General features: G+C 35.0%; 1 protein-coding gene across 1 annotated transcript; it reads left to right on the plus strand.

Annotated features, from left to right (window-relative positions):
- The first annotated feature begins 246 nt into the window (after positions 1 to 246).
- On the plus strand, positions 247 to 9961 carry LOC137398852 (serine-rich adhesin for platelets-like). The gene is made up of 4 exons (XM_068085026.1): positions 247 to 475; positions 4946 to 5056; positions 5411 to 5524; positions 5661 to 9961. The coding sequence occupies exons 1-4, from the start codon at positions 247 to 249 to the stop codon at positions 9959 to 9961; spliced, it is 4755 nt and encodes a 1584-aa protein (XP_067941127.1).
- The last annotated feature ends 13426 nt before the right edge of the window (positions 9962 to 23387 follow it).

Consider the following 23387-nt stretch of genomic DNA (forward strand, 5'->3'; position numbering starts at 1 on the left):
TCCCTATTGACAGCTAACTATAGATGATAGGTACTAGAGCATATGATATGCAGTCATAGAGATATTTATAAGCACTATCAAATAGGGCATGCATAGAGAGCACTCAGTGAATCATGTGGTCTGTAGAATTTTTCTGTCAACAGTTTCCTTCTGGCAGCCCTAGTTTGTAAATTATTTGAACCGTGAAACAAACAGTCAGTCAAGCAAGTGAGCCCAATAGCCGCTGAGCTAACAAACAATAGACTTATGCCTTATTCAGGACTGAGCGACACGTCAGTAGCGACCCAGTACAATAGAACTATTGATCCTGACTCGGCTGAGTTGTTCAATGCTGTGTTTGCCAGTAGGACTGCATCAAGTGTGCTTACAGAAGCTGACATGGATATAGAGATACTGGAGACGGAGTCAGATGAGATTTGGGGAATCGTAGATGATGATGACTCAGTATCAGAAGGCACTTCTGATGACACTGAAGGTAAGTACATCATGAACTTACAATAAATTATATTTTGTTAAGATTCTGAAAATATAGAATTCCATATATATTTCTAAGAAAAATACATTATAAGAATGAGAAGATAACTTATCAATAGATTTACAAAGTTATTCTTTAGTGTATTCACTATAGTAAACAAACTAATCAATATTTGTTAATCATGAGCAGCATTCATTGTATACATTTTTAAAGTAAGTCAACTGAACTGTCTACCAGCTGGGTTGGATTAACTGCTGTGCAGCGTTACTCTATGGAACATGGAAGTCTACAGCCTATCCATGCATACAGTTTACAAATCTGGAGAAAAGTTCACTTGATTATTCATAAATAGCTATGAACTCTATGTAGAAGTCTGCACGCTGTTGGCAGAAACTAACATTATAAAAAATATACCAATAAGCAACACGTCTTCTTCATTCAAGAACTAAGCCTGTGTTCCTCCAGTTTGATTTTAAAGCATAAATTAGCATCTCTCTGGGTTTGCGGTACTATTTTGAGCTGCTAACTTTATGTTGTGGTGTTTTACTTTATTCATAAAAAGCTTAGTTACATGCTTGATGTATACTTGCATATGCAGTTCTGTTGGTTTTAGGCTGGGCTTCTTCACTGAACAAAATTCATTAGTAAGTGAAGATTCTTTAAGTGCTAGCAATTGTGGCTCTAAAACTATTTTATTGACCAATCATATTACAAGCTTTGTTAAATCTACCAATCATATTACAAGTTATGTTATATCTACTAATCATATTACAAGATATGTTATACCTACCAATCATATTACAAGGTATGTTATATCTACCAATCATATTACAAGGTATGTTATATCTACCAATCATATTACAAGGTATGTTATATCTACCAATCATATTACAAGATATGTTATATCTACAAATCATATTACAAAGTATGTCATATCTACCAATCATATTACAAGGTATGTTATATCTACCAATCATATTACAAGGTATGTTATATCTACCAATCATATTACAAGGTATGTTATATCTACCAATCATATTACAAGGTTTGTTATATCTACCAATCATATTACAAGGTTTGTTATATCTACCAATCATATTACAAGGTATGTTATATCTACCAATCATATTACAAAGTATGTTTTATCTACCAATCATATTACAAGGTATGTTATATCTACCAATCATATTACAAGGTATGTTATATCTACCAATCATATTACAAGATATGTTATATCTACAAATCATATTACAAAGTATGTCATATCTACCAATCATATTACAAGGTATGTTATATCTACCAATCATATTACAAGGTATGTTATATCTACCAATCATATTACAAGGTATGTTATATCTACCAATCATATTACAAGGTTTGTTATATCTACCAATCATATTACAAGGTTTGTTATATCTACCAATCATATTACAAGGTATGTTATATCTACCAATCATATTACAAAGTATGTTTTATCTACCAATCATATTACAAGGTATGTTATATCTACCAATCATATTACAAGGTATGTTATATCTACCAATCATATTACAAGGTATGTTATATCTACCAATTATATTACAAGGTATGTTATTTCTACCAATCGTATTACAAGGTATGATATATCTACCAATCATATTACAAGATATGTTGTATTTATTCAAATTTATATAAAGTATTTCGCAGGCAGCAATAGCGGGGCTAAAGTGTACCTCCCATCTGCTCAACTGTGAGTCAAGGGGGAGCAAATCCAAAAAATCTTTAGTTAAATCTTTAACACTATCAATTTTTAAGGAAGTCCATCAATTGCTTCAGTGATTTAAAATCTTTTTCTTATTTGAAAGCTTGTTAAAAAAATTTACATTGACCTTGATAGTTGAAAAGTGACTAACTAGATTCACCAAATGAAAACAACTCTTCAACTAATCGATAAAGTATTGATTACTTTTGCTACGAGTTTGTATAATTTCATTTCATCATCGACAGGGTTTAGCTGCAAGGTGTTTGTTCTAAATTCAGCTGGAATTTAATGAAATATTTACAAAAAAAAACACGCTTCTGTACTCTGTTTGTAAACACAGCCACCTTACATTGCTATTCCATTACTATTCTCAATTGCTACAGTTTTTCTACTTAAATTGTTTGATCTCGGGCTAGCCACATTTAGTTATTGTAAAACTAGATTTGTTACGTGTTTACATCTATGGATCGCTTTATGAAGCTTTATAAATTTTTAATAGTTGTCTTGCTATGTTACGGCGTCACTCTATCAGTTCAGCTCTTGGGACATTATGTAGAGCCTAGTCGAATATTCTAGAATTTGACTCATTTTATTTATGAATACCGCAGAAAGAAAACTATTTTGATCTGTTGTTTTGGACAGGATGAAATAATTTTATGGTGTGTATAAAATAAAAACAACAATGCAATATTGTTTTAATCACAAATAATACATTACAAGGTGATTGTGTAATTGTTAATTTGAAATGAGTAGCATCTCAAACAGAGTTTTGCTTTTTTCTTACACTAGGATATGTGAACACTTCTATCAAAGTTCAATATGGCAACCACTGCGGGTCCTTGAAGCAGCTATGTAACAAGCTAGACTCATTGCACACTCATACACGCATTCATGTTATGCTTGTTATGCAAGCTGACACTATTTTGTGAACTCGTGCATATATCTGCCTACACTGAGCACGGGTACACAGTTTATGGGTACATGTGTACTTAGCCTGGGTTCCATACCTGTATGATTATATTTTAATATAGAAACATGTGCTTAAATCTCTTTGATTTTCTGTCAAAAAAGTAAATGGATTCGAAATTTGGCCTTAGAACGAAAATATAAACTTACAGTAAGTCACATTTTATTTTTAGTAACTTCTTGGTTTCATCATGTCGAGACTTATATCCCGAATTCTGTAGGTGTGTTTGCTCTTTGAATTAAAATTCATGAAATATAAGATTTGCTTTAATTTAGAGAAAAGGTTTTCTTAGAGTTCGCTCAAATAAATGATCAGTGAAAAAAGTTTACTTTAAATGCTCTTTGCCTGCACAAACAAATCACAAAAACACAAATTTGAAAATCTAATGGCGTATTGTTCTGGATTACAGGCTTTTTTAACCTTTCCGATATAATAACTGTTAGAATAACAAAGTGACAATGGCCTTGCCTTCTACCGTGTTGCGTACAAACAGCATAAATGAACTATATATAGTAGGGCAAACAACTCCAATTATCGGAACAATCAAACTCACCTGTGCTCAGAAACCTGTGTTGAAATACACAGATAAAAAGCTCTCAAATCGTAGTCATTAGAGTCCAAAAGATCACTTAATATAAATAGTTGTCAGCTCATATTAATAATAGCCTGCGTACCCCTTGCAAATGTTAAAGAATTACGTTGAGTGTTGCTATGAATTGATTACGCAATAATTGAGTCATGTACATGAAGGTTGGTTTAAAAGCCAACCTGAAATGTCTGTTAATGTTTGTAGACTATTTTAACCATTCGTTTCTCATGCAACAGACAGTTCAGTAGATGTTAAAAATGTTTAATTTGAGTCATTATTGTACCACCTTCAAGACAATAGAATAATTACTATATAATTCACATATCATAAAACACCTTGAAGTCTATAAATAAACTCATATATTGTCAAAACAGCAAATCATGGTTTATAACAGATTCTACTCAAGTTACTTTTTAACAAATTTCAACGAGTAACGTAGAGGAACATAAACCAAACTCACTGCTAACCAGAACTCTTAACTGTCTTCAAGAGGCGACTAAATCACTTCTTCCAGGGTAGAAAAATCACATCTGTATGATTTACACAATGAGTTGTTGAGATTATAGAGAACGAGTTCAAATCGCATTTGCTGCAATATTTTGTGCTCATGTGTAACCTTGATTTTGAATAGACAGATACCGCTTTTATCGCAGAAATTATTAGAAACCTGTCAAAATGAGTTAGTCTCCCCTGTTTATGTCATTCTTCTTGTCATTTGTTACAATTTGGTCGTGCTTATTGTGAAATGTTCCAAATAGAATAAATTTAAAGTTTAGTATTTGTTTCAAAATTACTTTGTTGACTACAAGATGTGTTCATAGTTTTACATTACACCATACTAAAAACTCTCAATATCAGAAATAAATATATTAAGTTGTTGTCACACGTATCTTAATCTAAGACAACCGGAAAAGTGAACTTAACATTAGGAAATGTGTGTTATCTACAAACTATTAGATAGTCAAGCCTTAGCATTTGGTTGCACCCTTTCACATCCTTTGGAGACCATAGCATGCTGCAAAGATGAGAGTTGCCCTCTCTATGTAAAATAAAAGTGCTACAAAAGAACAAAGTCAATGATGAGTTTTAACTAAGATCATATTGTGCCAGTATAAATCTAATGGTAAGTTGATTGGTCTGCTGAACAATTTACTATCATCTAATGTTTTTCAGATGAAAAGCACGCTCGAAGTGTAAACCAAACTCCTCAGCACAGTTTGTCGGCTTTCATCTGTACCCAAACTAAGGATGTAGTACAGGAGAAAAGCATGTCAAAGAGCAAAGGTATGCCTTAAAACCTAAATTATCAAAATTCTTTTGTAATTTCTTTAATAGATCATTAAAAGAAGAAGTAATCTACTCAAAGCAATAGTTTTCTATAAATATATTTGCATAGAACATATTTACCGCTTGTTTTTAGTTCATATTTAACTGTTTTAGCAGTTTTTTACTTGTTGGAAAAAAACAATAAATGCCTTCTATTATTAATCAATGGTATCTCAAGTAAAAAATGCTGAGGAGCAAATTTATGGTACACAGGTATTCACTGGTAAAACTAATTCCTTAAATGTAGAAAACGTTTTACACTATTATAAAATAATTTTTACGCATTACAATTGAAAATACATTTACTTTCAGAGGCATATTTCTGTGACAGATGTGAATACAGCACGGAAGACTTCATGGTATTTATTACACATAATAATGAGCACAGAGAGAGGGAACAAAGGCCTGCCAAAGTGTTCACATGTGGTATGATGAATCAATTAAATTTTTCTCGAAGCAATGCCTTTGTGTTTTATAAAACTCGAATTATAAAATTACTTCCATTGTAAAGTATTTTAGCAGTGCTATATCTCATGAAGTTATTGCTTGCTGTCTCCTTTAGGCATGTGTACATATGAGACTCCAGAGGCGGAATTAATGGCGAAACACATACAGCTTCATTTGTCTACTAAACCTATATCATCTTCTTCAATGTCCGAGATTGAAGAAGTCAACGAAAAAAGTGATGATGACGAAGAAACTTTAATCGAGACTCGAAAAGATCGATCAAGCTTTTCAGATTCCGAAAACACTGACAGTACGTCTGCAGCAAGTATGACTATAAACCATAACTTAAGTAAAATCCATGATGACACTGGTTCAGATATGTCCCCGAATGAGCTGGAAATTCATTTAGCAGAAGATTCAGAAAAAAATCAACTGGCTGATAGCAATGACAATCTCCACGTCTCTGCCGAAATGTCTGAGATAAATATGGCAGAGAAAGGAAAATGTCAGTTGAACACACCAACAGAAACAGAGGAAGCAGTGCAAAAAGCTCTTGATAGAATACTGCTGGAAGTAAGTAAGGAAGATGATTTGGTTGTCACAATTGATAACAGTAAATCAAGCACACCACCACTTGAAGCAGAACCTATGCAAGATGAGTATGAATGTCTTCCAGAAGTGAGTCAACACGTATCAATAGCACAGACACCGACTTCTATTGACGAGCTTGAAGAAACTGTCATCTGCTCAGGAGACACACTAGAAAAAGTTGACAAAGAGATTAAATTGGTTGGGAACAGCACTGAGCATCCAAACAAAGAAATTGGTTTGGCTCAATCTGAAACCGAGACTCCCACCGACACCACAACTATAGGGGTCCTCATTCCTGAGCTCAACCATGAAAATTCTTCTATTTCAAGTGAAATGCATCAGATATGTCAGAACACAGGGTCTAGAGAACAAAACACTACTGTAACTGTTGGCAAAGCTCTAAAACGCTCACCCAAGTTTGCAAAAACTTACACTTCAAAAAAGAAGACTGTTTCAGGAAATGTCCAGTCACTGTCCTCCACCATAGAAGAAGCAGATGAAGATGAATCTGCAAATAAAACTCAACTATCTACATCTGCCATGAAATTTGTAACTGTATCTTTAGCTCAATACCGAGGACCAGCAATTTGCATTCCAAGTGAGATTCCAAACGCCCCCTTGACAGCTCCGACAAACCTACCAAATCCTGAGTCAATAGTTTCACATTTACAAAAGTCAGATCTAAAAAACTGTAGCAAAAGCATTGATGCTGAAATTTTAGAACAAACATCTACTATGACAGCGTCCTTAAACGACGAAAATATATTCGATACGGAAAGTCAAACCTCTTGTTCAAGTGGTGCATACAAGTATAAACATAAGAACATAGTTTTGGCAGCATTTTATTCAAATGATAATAATCTCACATGTGAAAATATTGGAGTTCCTATTTTAAAGGAGTCAAAAGGCGTGAAACTTAGTAACTTCAAATCATCAAAGTTGAACAATGATCAGAGAAAGAGAAAACTTGCTCCAAAAGCAATAAAGAAAGGTCATAAAGCTGCTGTCAAAAGAACTAACAAAAGCAAAAAAAGTCAAGAGCAACCAAAAAAGCAAGGCGAGGTGCAAGCAATAGGTGTTAAACTTGAGGCTGCTTCACACCAACATGCCAAATCCCACGAAAAGCCAAGAATTCTGTCAAGTAAAGCAATGGAAGAAAAGGTAAAGGAGATAAGTGAGAGGAGGACGCGGAACAGCATCAAGTCGGCTATGATTAAAGCACCCTCAACAAGTCCAAGTGTGAGAACGATTCCAAACAAATCGGAAGTTAAGCAGAAAATTATGAAAGACGGCAATCAATCAGAACCCGGGAGTACCACAAAGGAAAAGATACAAGTGCAAAAAGATAGAAAAAAAGACATCATGAAGCAGGTGTCGGTAAACACACAGGCGTGTGTTGACAGACTGAGAAAACCAAAGCCAACTACTTTCAGCTGTGTTGCTATTGATTCCTTGAAACAGTGCACAAAAGAAAACATTAGCTTTGACTATGAGAAAGTGCTTTCCAGCAGTAAGTTACCATTGGAGCTCAAAGTTTCTATACCTACGACTGAAGTAAATGTGCTTGACGATGGAGGTTGTCTCAGCCTTTCTTCTACTCAGCATACGCTCCTCACAGAGCAAACCACTGAAGATATCAATGAGCATGATAGCGAAATAGATGTCAGCAATGATTCAGCAACAGTAAATTCTGTAGAACTTCCAAGTCACTCAAAACCAGAAAAGCATTCTTATTTGCCAAACTTTTTCAATTTCAACCCAAGTAAAGATATTGCTACCAGGATCTCATCACAAGCAGCTCACTCTAATCTTGAATCCAATGCAACGCTAGAACCTGTGACGAGTTTGACTTGTGATCAACCTAAAAAGAGGCAAGCATGTGAACTTAACACTGATAATGAAGAGACAGTAGATATAAGCTTTCCAACAAGTATTAAAACAATGTCCATTTCGCCTTCTGCAGATAAACCTCTAAGCAGCACTTTAAACTCAGAACAGATTTTATGTGAAGCCAACGATTGCACATCAAAATCTGCAGTTTCAAACAGTCCTAAAAAAGAATTCCTCAACGCTAGTTCATATACAATCGAAAACCTTCTGTCAGAGATACTAACCGAAAGATCAGTTTCACAGCAAATAGTGCACACCGACTCTGCTGCTTTGGAATCTCCAGATGAAATCACTAACTCTATTTCTATTACAAGTACGACAGTTGCTGAAGGTGAAGAACCACATGAAAATGAAACAATATGTGAGATATTTTCTGTTCAGTCACTTCTTGATCAAAAAGATTGTAGCAAACATGAATGCAGACCATCCTGTCAGTCAGAAGAGTGCACCAGTGAAACTCGAAAGCTTTGCTCTGATCATAGCAATTCAGGATTCGGTGCGTTTTCTCAAGACAAATCTCCACTTGATGAAAGAACGCAGCAAAGTGTCGAAACTATTCCATCTCTTAAAAACTTCTCGAAGATTGATGAACTAAATTGTTTGCTGCAGACTCCTCCTAATTCGAATATTTTTTCCTCTAGGTTGAGTGTTGATAACACAGTGTCTGGCATTTCAGCAGAACCAGACTATTCAAAAGAAACTGCTCGAGCTGTGGAATCTATAACAGAGTGTTATGATGATCTGTCCTACCAAAATTATGATGCAGTTAGAGACCAACCAACTAAAGCCATCCACTTTGACGCAGCGGTCATCGATAGTGATTATCACTCTTTCTCTCCTGAGTGTCAGAGTTTTGATGAAACAGTCGAGTCCGTGAAACATTGTATTGATAAACTGACTGTTAGTGGATTACAGCTCAGATGGAACTTGCCCCAAATCATTTGTGAACGAAGGCTACCAATTAGTCGATCGATCTCTTTGCAAGTAGAGGGCTTTCGATTACAAGAGGAAGAGACTTCTGATGAATGTGAGATGGCTTCGGACTCGAGTGACAATGAAGATACTTCTTTGCGAATGAGTGACCATTACTTCCATAAAAATGGAGTGAGAATGGGCATGAACCTTAACGATGAGAACCCTTCCGAATCATACACTGAGACGGAAAAAGCTTCTAGTTTTTTTAACCGAAGTTTGTCCGAACCTAACCTCTCGGCTCCTTCGAGCTATAAGAAACCTAAACGCGATATTCTACTTCGATACCAGAATGATCTCAACAAAAACCTTTTCTTAAGTTCTCCTGAAGAGTACCGACCAGTTTTTTCAATCAACTGTTGTGACCTCAAAAGTAATAAGAACCATTCCAACAAAGCATCTAAAAGCTACCACAGAGAAAAACTCCATCGTAGCAAGAATAAATTTTCCAAAAAGCATAAGCTAAAGAAGAAAGCTTTAAGTTCAGTTTTTGCCTCAGCTGTAAGCGCCTCACAATGGGAGTCTAGCACAAAGAAGAAGAAGCATTCAAAACCAAAACAAAAGAAGTTATACACTCAGCTAGAGCCTCCTTACACAAAGATATACCGTTGTGAGTTTTGTGATTTTTCTACCAAGGTGTCACCAGATCTAGTTGCTCACACTAAACGAATGCATACAGAAGATGAGAAAGTATACATGTGTCAAGAGTGTGACTATATAACTTACAGACAATCAAAGCTGGTAGCTCATGGTAAAAGCCATACAGTTTTTGAAGAAGAGCTCGAGGATGAGCAAATACATTCAGAGAAGTCATTGTATCCTCCTTCAGGTGTCGAAGCTCAGAAAAGAAACGTCAGCCACACTTTTGACAATGGAGAAATCGGTAATTTTATTAATAAGCTTCATCTCATAAAGAAAAGGAGACTCAATTCGCCGACGCCAGTGTGGCAAAGTTTGTACTAGGACAGATAGCAGCAACTCCCACGTTGTCAGAGCACGACTATCTAGTGAATTGAATGTGTGATGGCTCTTTTTGGTATTGCTAGTATTACACGCCTCTAGAGCAGCCCTCTGCTCCGTCCATTGAGATTATCGTTGTTATTTCTTTAATATTGATTTCTTGAGATTGCTCTATTTCATGTTGTTCTATCGACGTTATTTGTTAAAGATCAGACACTTTATTACTTTCATTGCTGTGTTTTGAACTATTTATCTGCTTATTTTATATCCTTTAAAATGCTTTAGATGCAATTTTTAAAACTCACTCTCAAGATGTACACCATTGTTTTCTATTTATGCTGGAAAATTGCAATCTTTGTTGATATTACAAACATTCTAATTTGTAAAATTGTCTTATTTAGTGTTGTATTTTTAAATATGAGATGAATGCCCTATAACGTCAATCTTCTTTCACTTAAATTTCACATAAGGTAAAGAAATTATGTAGAGTTGTTGCAGCATATAGCATAAAAAGTTTTGTACAACGTAAAGTATCAAGTTTGCGCAAATTCTCAATTACGGTTTGAATCATGGAAAACCTACATTATAGCCTTACAAGTATCATTTTCTCTTTTGGTAAGTGGGAGAGACTAGAGTCTCAGAGCTACTGGAGGATCTATTATATACATGTTTACTTAATTTTAGGTATATGCAATAGTTTTCTTTTTTGCATAGACCTTGCTGTGGAGGAAACAAGTGAAAATTTTGACTTAAATTTACAGTGATGATGCACGCTTTCCTTATTTTAACATAAGATTACTATTATCATGAATTATAAGTAGGTGAAAGCGGGTGAAGACCTCAACGGAAGAACGATCAATGCCGCATTTGCTCAAACATGAGATATAGCCATTTTAAAGTTTAAAAACTTGGACATTGATCAGTATTGCAAAGAGCTAGTTTATTTTAAGTTGGGATATCTCTTGACCTGAATTATTTTTGCTGAAAGTTTGTCACAGAGACTAAACTTTGTGGCCAGAACTGTCCAATGGAAATTGAACCTAATATTTTGAGAAAATGCGACATTGATCGTTTTTCCCTTGATGTCTTCAAGTGTAAGTCATGAGAAAAATGGAAAAAGATACAAACCAATAAAACCACAGCTACTGTACAGTCATTTAAAAAAAGCGAAGATGGGTTTTTTTCGTTTTGGAAGATTTTTTTTAATTCGGAAGGATCTAGCAATGGGTTGAGCTATTTACATGGATTTTGCTGTTCATATAACATAAAATAACTGAAATTTTAATGCTTTTCAAATAGATTATTTAAATGGTATGGAAGTCTACTGTTTAGTTGAGCGTTCATGTAGCAATTAGAAGAAAATCTGGCTCACATTGGATGACTGCTAAATGAATTCATTGCTCTCAAAGTACTAGCTTGTTTAGGAGTGTAAACGTGTCAGCACTACTTCTCACATATTGAGCCCTTTTGACGTATTTTAATATCAACAATCCTAATAAAACAACATCCCAGAGGAATTCATTGACCGTCAGCAGAATAAATCTCTCAAAAGAACTAATCAACTTAGCAAAAGGTGAGCATAGTAATGATCAATTATCGCTAGTTACTAATTATCAATAAATTTTAGAGCTTAAGCTGAGAATTTAATAATACAAAATTCAAGGTGAAAAGAGATGCTTCAAGATGGAAAAGGATATCCGCCTACAATGATTGTTGAGCGGCGGAACCAGGTGTCATTACATTCAATCACAGAGCTTAAATATCTTTCAAACATTTTATGCGGCAAAGGTTTATAAATAACTAACAAAACTATGTACCGTGTATAATAGTAGAATATAACTCGCTATATTACGTCATATCATTTTAAAATAATTATTTATAAAATGTTATATTAAAGTATAGGCTACCATGTTACAATATATTGTTATAGCATGTTTTAATATTTTATACCATATCTATATATAAATATTAAGATTTAAGAATGAAATATTTGTTTTATGCTGGATTTGATCTCGGCACCTCCTGTTCGCTAGGCAATATCTTACCAATTAAGCTACGTGAGATTTGATAGATTTCATGGGTGATATGTGTTGCAATGTGAGTGAAAATACGTTATCGCTCTCCATTATGGCACAACGTCATCCTATGCATTAATAAGAGCTGTAGATAACTAGCTTACTCAAATTAGCCATTGGAAATGTGACAGGGTAAAGGCAAGTGGCAGGCAACTACATTACCTGTCACTGTTTATAGGCTTATTTTCAATACCCATGCAATGTCAGGCATTCCGCTAGTTATGTTATAATATATATATATATATATATATATATATATATATATATATATATATATATATATATATATATATATATATATATATATATATATATATATATATGTATTAGCAACAGCTCTGGTGATATACGAGAGTTTTTTAATTTCCGATCAAATGGGTTATTGGAAAATAGAACTGATCAGTAATTTTAGGAGGGTGGTTATTAGGCTTGTTCTCAGAAATCAGATAGAGTTTTGAAATCAAATACTTTTAGCAACTTGTTGGAAGGTATGGCGCATATGTGTTTAAACTGAAAGGTATGGCGGATATATGAGGAAGGTAGAAGGTATGGCGCATATGTGTGGAGGGTAGAAGGTATGGCGCATATATGAGGAAGGTAGAAGGTATGGCGCATATGTGTGGAGGGTAGAAGGTATGGCGCATATGTGTGGAAAGTAGAAGGTATGGCGCATATGTGTGTGACATTTAGATGAAATCAGTCGAAACATGTGGAATTTCATAGGGTTTATAGAGACTAACATATGCTGCATACTCTCGTACATACCATGAAAAAAAGAAATTTAATAATATAGATTATAATATGGTATATTATTTTATTACAATATACCATAATACATAACTTTATACTTGTTGTCTGAAAACGTTTTGTCGTAAACTTATTCTCTCTCTCTTTTTCTTTTTCTCTTTTTCTCTCTTTCTCTCTCTCTCTCTCTCTCTCTCTCTCTCTCTCTCTCTTTCTCTCTCTCAAGAGAAAGAGAGAATACATCCATTTTACAGGATGTATTCCTGCCATCTGCACTCTGTTAACTCGGATTGTTTTTTAGCATGAGTTTAACTTGTATTTTTGTAGACGTATAAATCAAACCGCCGTCAGATGTAGTAAAATATTGATATAGCGAATGAAAAAACAAATGTTGTTCAAGAAAATTTTGTGAGTTTTCCAGATGATAATTTAGAAAGAAGAGCAACAAGGTCAGCATAGGTCAACAAATAATAAAGGTTCATGGTTGCTAACTTATTAACAAAAATCAAATACTAGAAAAGTACAGAAAGCTGTGAACCACAAAATGGTTCTCATGTCTAGGCCTTATTTGGTCAGAAGAAATTATGACACATTAGTTTTCATTTTCTCAGGGTTTATGAAAAAATGTTAGAAAATTTACGATTATTGAAGAATAAATGTATTATTCATCAAGTTTCTGTGTTTTTTATAAGGTTTTTAGCTAGATAAACAACTGAGAACCATAATTAATTAGTAACATGACAAAACTACCTAATTCACTAGTCCCAAAGCAATAAGTTGATTATCAAAGAAGCAAATACGCACCAAAGAAGTACTATTTTATATTAATATTAGCGTAATTTCCGGTGTTGCACAGGTATGAAAAATCAGCTTATAAACAATGAACGGTAAAGTAGTTGCCTGCCACTTACCATTAGCCAGACACATTGTCAATGGCTAATTTGAGTACCTTTATTAATAAGAGCTAACTACTTGCTCCCCTGGTTGAGCACGCATAAAATTACTCTACCGCTCTCCATGATGTTGCGCCATAACGGCGAGCGGTCGCGTATTTGCACCCACATAGCAACATATATCGCTCAACCAATCAATCAAGTTCATATGGCTTAATGGGTAAAGGATAGGACTGGCAAATAGGAGGGTCTGAGATTGAATCTTCCGGGATACCGATTCTTCATTCCAGGATTTAAATAGCTATAGCCGGACATACCGAAGGACAGGCAAACAAACTTTGAGAAGTATATATAGATAGACTAGCTGGAACACCCAGAGTTGTTTGACGAAGTTTTACTTTGAATGCATTCTTTTCTTTGTTTTAGTTTTCAATAAAGATGTTAAAAATAAAAATGATAAAAATAGTTAACACTTGAGCTCCAATGGTGCAGTAGCAGTTTGATGCGCGCATTCCATCATCGATGCATCATTGCTTTGCTAAAATTGCAATTCTATTTGAGTGCACACCTTATATGAGAGTCACTAAAACATAGAATTGTGTTAAAATGTTTACATTTTACCATTTTAACGTAATTAAATCAACTTAATTTATCTTTTTTACAAACAAATGGTGCTTTAAAAATCTTCAGTCCTTAGCCAAATTCTGAGTTACATGCAAGGGCTCATCATCTGTAACTATAACAACAATTAAAATAAATACGTTCTAAGTGTTATAAAGGTATTTTAGACCTAAATTCATTGGCATGCACTTTTTAAATAAGTAACTAGCCAAAAAAGAGTTGATGATAAAATTTTGAAAAATCAAGATGAATGAAAAGTTTATACGAAAATAGCTTTTACTCAAGATGATAGAGATAAATGCATAGAGAGATTCAAAAGATATAAAATGAAAACATTGCTTTCTGCAATGAGTCATGGTTGTAAAATAGTTTTTTGCAAAGTGAGCAAGACCCTATCAGGGGTGTAGATCTATGTTTTCAAGTAATGGTGCCATTTAGGCAACTTATCATATACAACTGGGGGTTTGGGGGGCGTTGTGAGCCCCCAAACAATATGGTACATTGTAGACTACTTACAACAGCTTTCCTGAGTTTTGAAGAATGGTCTGATGAGATGGTGTGTAAATGATATGAACTATAAATGATCAATAAGAACACAAGGCAAAACACAATATATCTATGATAATGCATGACGTAGTGTATTTTCTGTCAGCACCAAAGAAATATCATCTCATATCACAGCAAGAAAACCATGTGCCCAGAAGTAAAGCATTAAGGGTGACAGTACTACCCTAAATATAAATGGATAACACAGGTAGTTTACTTGTAAGTGGCAATAATACGTTCTCTACGAGCAAAGTCTCTCACATATTCAGAGATGACTTGCTGTACATCTAAGCTGTCTGTTTCTGTTTTGTAGGTATGTAATCATAGAAGATGATTCAGTCTCTGTTGACCCATCCTGTTACACATGGCTATATTTAACCTTTTTAAAGCACTGAATGACTTTTTTCTACTAGCATTAGTGGCTGGCAAAACAATGATGATGACAAGCAGGTCATAGATGGTGGGAAACCAAGTTTTGTACACAAAACAATCTGCTTTAAATATAGAGATAAAATCAATGATATTTTCAGCTTCGATTGTCATATGCAAAGAAGGCAACCCACTCTCAAGAGTAGGTCTGTCTATCTGATATAAAAAGCAGAGCTTGGTGATCACCTGCATATCACAATAGGATCTATAAGCACTCGCTCTATATCGGAGTAGACAGCCATACCCTCCTGCCTAAGCCTATTCTTAATGCCATTGATAGCCAAGTCCAGCACTTCTTTGTAGTTCTTCCTTAGCGTTTGGTCAGAGGTGAGTTGAGCAGTGGTATAATTGGCCTCATCGTATAGGTGCTCTCCTAGCCGTGGCTCTTTAGGAAGATTGATGCCTAAAAGTTAACATGCAAATCATGAATGACTAATTTGGGAAACTGCTAAGTAATAAATGAATACCCCACGGCTGGGTGACAAAAATAAATAATGTTGATTTAATGACTTACCTAGCTGTTCTCTTTTCTTGTCTACTTCCTCCTTGAAGCTTAGGAACTGCTCCTTCATCATCTTTAGCACATCTGTTGTCTTTTTTACCAACTTCTGCGCATCAACAACAGATAACTTACTGGTCTGCAGTGTTTTGGACAATTTGTCTGTAAGTGATAGCGCCTTGATGCCAAGTTTCAATCTTAGACAACAATAATGATACAAATTAGCCTAAGAATGTAGTGTGTGATAGGTAAATATTATTCACATAATTCTTTTTTAGACATAGCTAAAGCAATATGACTCAGTAGCCATTGCAGATCAGATCATTGCAGTACGAAACTCAAGTCTGAACGGCAAAGAGGTAGAGGCACATTTCACTGTAAGGGCATCATTATGCTGCAGCACTACAATATATTTATTACTCAACCAGCCTTACCAAATATAAAGTTATAATCTTCCATCTTTGACTCCACTTGAATCACTCGACCTATCGATGTTGGGTCACTGGACTCTGCTCTCACTGAAGGCCACAACTCCAGGAGATAGCTGTAGTTTGCCAAAACCTTAAATAAAGTCTCTGCACGAACAGTCCATCTAAAATTAAATTATTTCTTTATCTAATGCTCAAAAATTTGATGTCATTAAATCTTTCCAATTTGAAGTAAATCCAGGCTTGTACATATACTAAGGTCACTCAATCACAAACATCTACCAGCATTTGTACTTTTAATGGCCTGCTTTATTTCATCCACTCAGTCAGTGACTTAGTCAGTCTGAGTAAGAATACTTGGTCTGAGTAAAAGAACTAGTAGTAGTAAGTGCAATGACTGTGGGTGTAATATAAATTAAATAATTATAAAAAATATTTGATTTATATTATATTCGATTTAAATGTTTGTTGTATAAAGAATATTAAAATCATTATTGTCATAGGAAAATTGCAGTCTGCTACAAAACCATGCGATTACAAGAAAAATCATTAAAAAAACTTTAACGTGCTGCTTTTTCTCGCCCAGAAATCCATGAGAGTTTGTGCCTTTCTTTTAGGTGCCATGGCGCTGACTTCAAGGACATAATATTCGCGCCAGGAGGCTGACTTGCTATTGTTCTCAGAGTCATCCTCAGCCTCTACATTTAATTTTCTCATAACTCTGCTCTGCGGGATGCGGGATCAATGGGAACTATGCATAGTGTGTGGCATTGTGTGATTGTCTCTTGGCAACAACTAGCAAAATGGCGGCCTCCATGAAAACTAACTTTTTTTCACAACTCTCATTTTTAACCACTTATTATTGTTTCTTGCCAATTTTATGACAAAAAAGGGGTGCCAGGCACACTTGACATCTTAGGAATCTATGACTCTAGACCCTATCCACTTTCAAAAAACTGGTGCAAATCCAGAATTGCTCGGAATCACATTTTCAATAACATTACAAATACAGTCACACACAAAATGAGTTCAACGACCATCTCAAAAGAAAAACTAGCTTCTTCAAAAGAGAAACTACTCAAAAGAGAAACTACTCAAAAGAGAAACTAACTTTTTAACCTATTTTGTTCATCTCTGTTGAATTTCGATTTAAATGTTAGCCTGTGTAACAGAACCAACCGAGTTCCTCTACTTGCTCCACAAGAACTAAACTTCTCAAGTGCAAGGCAACGAATGAATGTTTCGCAGTAAATATACATAAGGGTATGGTTCAAGATGCAAGAAACATACAGTAAACTGTATGATGGAAGACTTCTAGGTGCTCTGCTTTTGGTTGCTTCTGCAGTGTCTTTTATAGCGTGTGCGGAGGATTCAGCTTTATCTCTCGGTAGTAAAGTGGGCTCGGTAGCCGACCTTCGGCTGACCGAAAGTGTTATCGAGTGCTGCGCTGCCTACCGAGTAGAGGCTAGACCAAGTTGTGGTGTCGGTTGCTTACTAGCTCAGCACTGGTTGTCAGACTCTGGCCAACACACCTGACAAAGTATTGATGAAACTATGTTGTTATTGATAAAAAAATGTAATATTAGTTGATTGTCTGTAGCAAGGTTGTAGGAATTAATTAATAAGTCACTTTATCATGTTTTCAGATGTTTAACTTTTCACTATGGCAGAAAACTTAGTGATATGCAAAATAGTTTATTGGTTACGGCAAGACAATATAGAAGCAGCTCGGTACATCTTTATGAAAAAGTGGTATTGCTGTACTTGTACCTGAAGCAAACCTACTGTTTCCTTTTTTTAAAGAAAGAAAACTGCAATTCATCGAACTCATCAATGGGCTCATTTTAAAACTGCAAGTATGAAAAATATATATATGTTTGATTCAGTAATTTTTTTCAATATAATTTATTTTGATGGTGAAAAAATTGTATCTCAACTTTGTGCTGTAGAGATGCTGCAAATATTTTATTTGATTGGTGCTCTGACTCCTTGTTTAGTAGTAAAAGTAGTGGTAAATTTGATGATTGAGATGGTTACTATGATTTGAATCTAGCTAATACTTCTAGAAAAAATATAATCTAGAAAAATATTTTATGGCAAACTTTCAATTTTTTTGCCTCGAATAAAAGAGTTTGAAATGCTATTATCATTACCTATACACTTAAAAAGCTAGTTTATGATAAAATGAATATTCTAACTTTATTCCGTAGCAATTAGATTAGTATTTTTTCAAATTATGGTCAGAATGGTCAGACCTAATAAAAAAGCAGTTTCAGAACATTAATTAAAAAATTATATAATCTTTTTTATTAAATAAAATAAATTATATAAGGAAAGATTTGACCGAGTTTACATCGTAATGATGCCTAATGTGTAGGGATCAACGTTTCACTATTATAAAACAAACTTTCGTAAAAAAATGTTTTACAGACAAAGTTAATTTTAGATGTAATCATAAATGGCAACAAAAGTCCTCAAAATCAGGCCACTGAAGTTTAGTTATTTTGTGATACCATTTTGGAACCACTTCAGCAGATTTACTCAGCTTATAGACTTCACGTGCTTATATACACATGTTGCTCATGTCGGTTATTAGCACATCACAAAAAATGATGTATTTTCTATTTTCATTTGTAAAGTTACACAGAGCTTCATCTGCATGTGAAAAAGAACCTTTAACAACTGAATCTGAAAACAATAATAGTCGATAAACAATTATTGTCTTTTAAAGAGTTTTCATAAAATCTACTCAATTTATAAGATTAGCTTCAGTTAGACTCTGCTTATGAGTTTAAAGTTTAGTAAGCAAATATATTTAAATGTAAAAAGGTGTGCTTTTCATTACAAAAATATTATGTAGAAAAACTAATTTATAATGAATTTATATTCCGTGTGTTTGGGTTTAAAACATTTAGCTTTTTTTGTCAAAATGACCGCAAAAGAATATGAGTTTTATTTTCATTTTTGTCAGAATAATAATATCTATATGTCTTTTCAACTTGAAATTGTGTTTCTATAACTTTTACTAGTAATATTTCATGTACTTTAAAAGTTTTTGAGCCAACACTAATTCAGATCGTGTTCCGCATTATGAGAGACAAACAAAAAACTCTTTAGTTTAGTCTTAGTTGTTCAATGAAATGATTTCACATCAATAAAAAACTGTAGTTTTATGTGTTATTTAAGGTTTGAAACAGATTGTTACAACTAAATAAACATTCTGCACTCCTTGATATAAAAGAAAGATTAATACTCTGAAAAATTCTCTCTCTCTCTCCTCTCTCTCTCCTCTCTCTCCTCTCTCTCTCTCTCTCTCCTTTCTCTCCTCTCTCTCCTCTCTCTCTCTCCTCTCTCTCCTCTCTCCTCTCTCTCTCCTCTCTCTCTCTCCTCTCTCTCTCTCTCCTCTCTCTCTCCTCTCTCTCCTCTCTCTCCTCTCTCTCCTCTCTCTCCTCTCTCCTTCTCTCTTCTCTTTCCTCTCTCTCCTCTCTCTCTCCTCTCTCTCTCTCCTCTCTCTCTCCTCTCTCTCCTCTCTCTCCTCTCTCTCCTCTCTCTCTCCTCTCTCTCTCTCTCTCTCTCTCTCTCTCTCTCTCTCTCTCTCTCTCTCCTCTCTCTCTCCTCTCTCTCTCCTCTCTCTCTCTCCTCTCTCTCTCCTCTCTCTCCTCTCTCTCCTCTCCTCTCTCTCCTCTCTCTCTCTCCTCTCTCTCTCTCTCTCTCTCTCTCTCTCTCTCTCTCCTCTCTCTCTCCTCTCTCTCTCCTCTCTCTCCTCTCTCTCCTCTCTCCTTCTCTCTTCTCTTTCCTCTCTCTCCTCTCTCTCTCCTCTCTCTCTCTCCTCTCTCTCTCCTCTCTCTCCTCTCTCTCCTCTCTCTCCTCTCTCTCTCCTCTCTCTCTCTCTCTCTCTCTCTCTCTCTCTCTCCTCTCTCTCTCCTCTCTCTCTCCTCTCTCTCTCCTCTCTCTCTCTCCTCTCTCTCTCCTCTCTCTCCTCTCTCTCCTCTCCTCTCTCTCCTCTCTCTCTCTCCTCTCTCTCTCTCTCTCTCTCTCTCTCTCTCTTTCTCCCTTTCTCCCTTTCTCCCTTTCTCCCTTTCTCCCTTTCTCCCTTTCTCCCTTTCTCCCTTTCTCCCTTTCTCCCTTTCTCCCTTTCTCCCTTTCTCCCTTTCTCCCTTTCTCCCTTTCTCCCTTTCTCCCTTTCTCCCTTTCTCCCTTTCTCCCTTTCTCCCTTTCTCCCTTTCTCCCTTTCTCCCTTTCTCCCTTTCTCCCTTTCTCCCTTTCTCCCTTTCTCCCTTTCTCCCTTTCTCCCTTTCTCCCTTTCTCCCTTTCTCCCTTTCTCCCTTTCTCCCTTTCTCCCTTTCTCCCTTTCTCCCTTTCTCCCTTTCTCCCTTTCTCCCTCTCTCTCTCTCTCTCTCTCTCTCTCTCTCTCTCTCTCTCTCTCTCTCTCTCTTTCTTTTCTTTTTTCTTCCTACTCTCTCTCTCTCCTCTGAATGAGGGAAAAGTCCAGTGTAATTGTGCATGGCTAATGGCTAAAAAACTAAATACTTGAGCTTGATTCCAGTTTAGTGCAATATTTTTTTCAAACACTTTCAGCTTGGCTTAGGACAAATGGACACGGTTCTTATTATAGTAAAGGTTTGGTTTGTTACGGATATTTTTCTCATAAAAACTAACTTCATCTGAAATGTTGTATATGATTTTTGACACTTTGTCAGGTTTTAAGCCCACAGAAAATTGGGTTACTACCGGTAAAAGGCATTAAAGCATTTTCGTGTATGAAAACAATCATAAATAGGATTTTAAAATGGAATGACTGAAATTTCTACCACTTTTTGGCTCGAACCTATACCACTTAGCCTATTACAGCAAACATCTCACCAAATGAGCTATTTGGCCATTTACAAGGCCTCAGAATCATTTTGCTAAACAGAGATAGAGATTTCACACTTGGATTTTTACTTCATTTATTTGTCTGCTAGATTTATTTGAAAATTACTAGAATTAAGTAATACAAAATATAAATTCAAGTTGTATGTTTTACTAGGGCAACACCAAGATGTCTGCCTGTAACATATACAATAGCTGGGAGCTTAATAAGAGCTGCAGATGTTCAGGATACAAAATGAAAGCTAAATTGATGTTAACAGCAAATTACTTGTTTCCTTTTCTGTTTCTTTTCCTTATGGTGTTAGAACTATGGTGGACATATAATATCATCACTATTACATTTCTTCATGCGCTCTGCTACAGAATATTAATTGTTGTAACTAATTAAATTTTAGAGTACTCTCATCGGACAAAAGGTTTTTATACTTGAGTACTACTTAAATCAAATTATCTTTTGTTCAGCTCATTTACAAAAATGTACTATTGCTGTCATTTGCTGCCAAATAGACAATGTCATCTTTCTCAAACAACGCTGTATCAATCTTTCATCATGGTTTTAAAAAAGATATTTGCTTTCAGTAAACAATTTTTATACTTTTCAGGCTCTTCATATTGTTTTATATTTATATATGTTTTTTAAATGGAGTTTTATTGTAATAAAATCTTTCCTACCAAAACTTTCGATATAGGAGGTTTGAGGCAGTGCAAAACTAGCCAACAGAGTTTTGGCCTTTGCCGAGGTCAAACAGGTACATGTAAGATTTAAAAGGCAACAAGTGACTTATTGTATTACATCAATAATATTGTTTTAAAGTCTTCAACATTAGTCCAAAGGAGCCGATGTGAATAAACCATGTAAGCATAAATCTTATGTTTCTTCAACAAAAACCATAAGATTTTATCAGCTTTAGGTAAACAAAATGATGGAAAACCAAAACCGTTGAATGCAAAATAAAAAGTAAAAACTCCACATAAGCGTGTGAGAAAATTAAAACATAGCATATGAGTGAGCATTGAAAGGATCATCTAGCTAAAAGCATCTGTTTATATATAAAACAATCTTATATCACACAAGTCTTTTTTCAATGCTATTGATTTCCCATGTTATTATTTTTTCCACGGCTTGATTTTATTATTTTTACTATATGAATGCCCGGCGTTAATCGAGTAATAAAGCCTTTCCACAGAAAATTTAGTTGTATTTAACATATAACAACAGTTACCATTCTAACTTTCAAATTTCATATCATGAGAATGATATGAACTGAAATATGAGAATGATGTTTTGCGCAGGTTAAATAGATTTAGAAACAAAACAAAACAACTTTAAATGTGTTTGAATGTGATTTTTTAATGATTAGTAAGTAATTGCTAAATTAAGTCTGGAGTGATACGATTACAATAAAAGATGAATTGGTAATGATACAATTAATATGAACTGAGAAAACAAAATGAAAATTCTGAATATGATGAATTAATAACAACGATTTGTGCATAGAAGTGTATGTGTATACAAGGTTACAGTTCTAGAAAAAGCTATCCATCAAAACTTTGAATATGATGATACTGATAGCCCACGATGCCGGTACAAATGTAAAAATGAGATATCGGACTGTTTTTGTCTAGTACTTTGTCTGACCGAATGGTGAAAGAATGTAGAAGCTATTCTTACTCAAGATAATATAATGGTCTGCGTGAAAATATTGACCTTCAGTGCAATTTAGCAATTGAGCCGGAAACAGAAGTTCATGAAAACCCAAAAAACCATTTCATTTCATGTGTTTCATCGAGTTCATAGAGTTTAAAATAATACATCATTCAGCTTGTGCATAAATTATAAGGTAAATGATGACAACCATTATTCATTATGCCTTGTATGGCTCAGTGGTAGAGCGTCTGGATTTTAAACTTGCGATAACAATCACTGTGAGTTCAAATCTATCAAAGCGCAGAATTTATTTCCAAAATTTCAATGACTATTAATACACATTCACAGAAACACAGACAAACTATGAGTAATATATATATTAGCTGTGCAATCCGGCGTTGCCCCAGTATTAAAAATCAGCTTATAAACAATGAGAAGTAGTGACAGTTGCCTGCGACTTGCTATTAGCCTTGCGGATTGCCAATGGAAAATTTTAGTAAGCTAATTGATGACAATCACTTACTTAGGCTATCACCCTGCCTGGTATGCAAAGGTATGCATACCCAGTATACCGTTGGGTATGTGCTCCCATATAGCAGCTTAGATCAGTATGGTAACAATTCATTCTCTGTGGCCTATTGGGTAAGGCGTTCAGGCTGGTGAATGGTAGGGTT

Source organism: Watersipora subatra, chromosome 6 (assembly GCF_963576615.1).
Source record: "Watersipora subatra chromosome 6, tzWatSuba1.1, whole genome shotgun sequence".
Lineage (NCBI taxonomy): Eukaryota > Metazoa > Bryozoa > Gymnolaemata > Cheilostomatida > Watersiporidae > Watersipora > Watersipora subatra.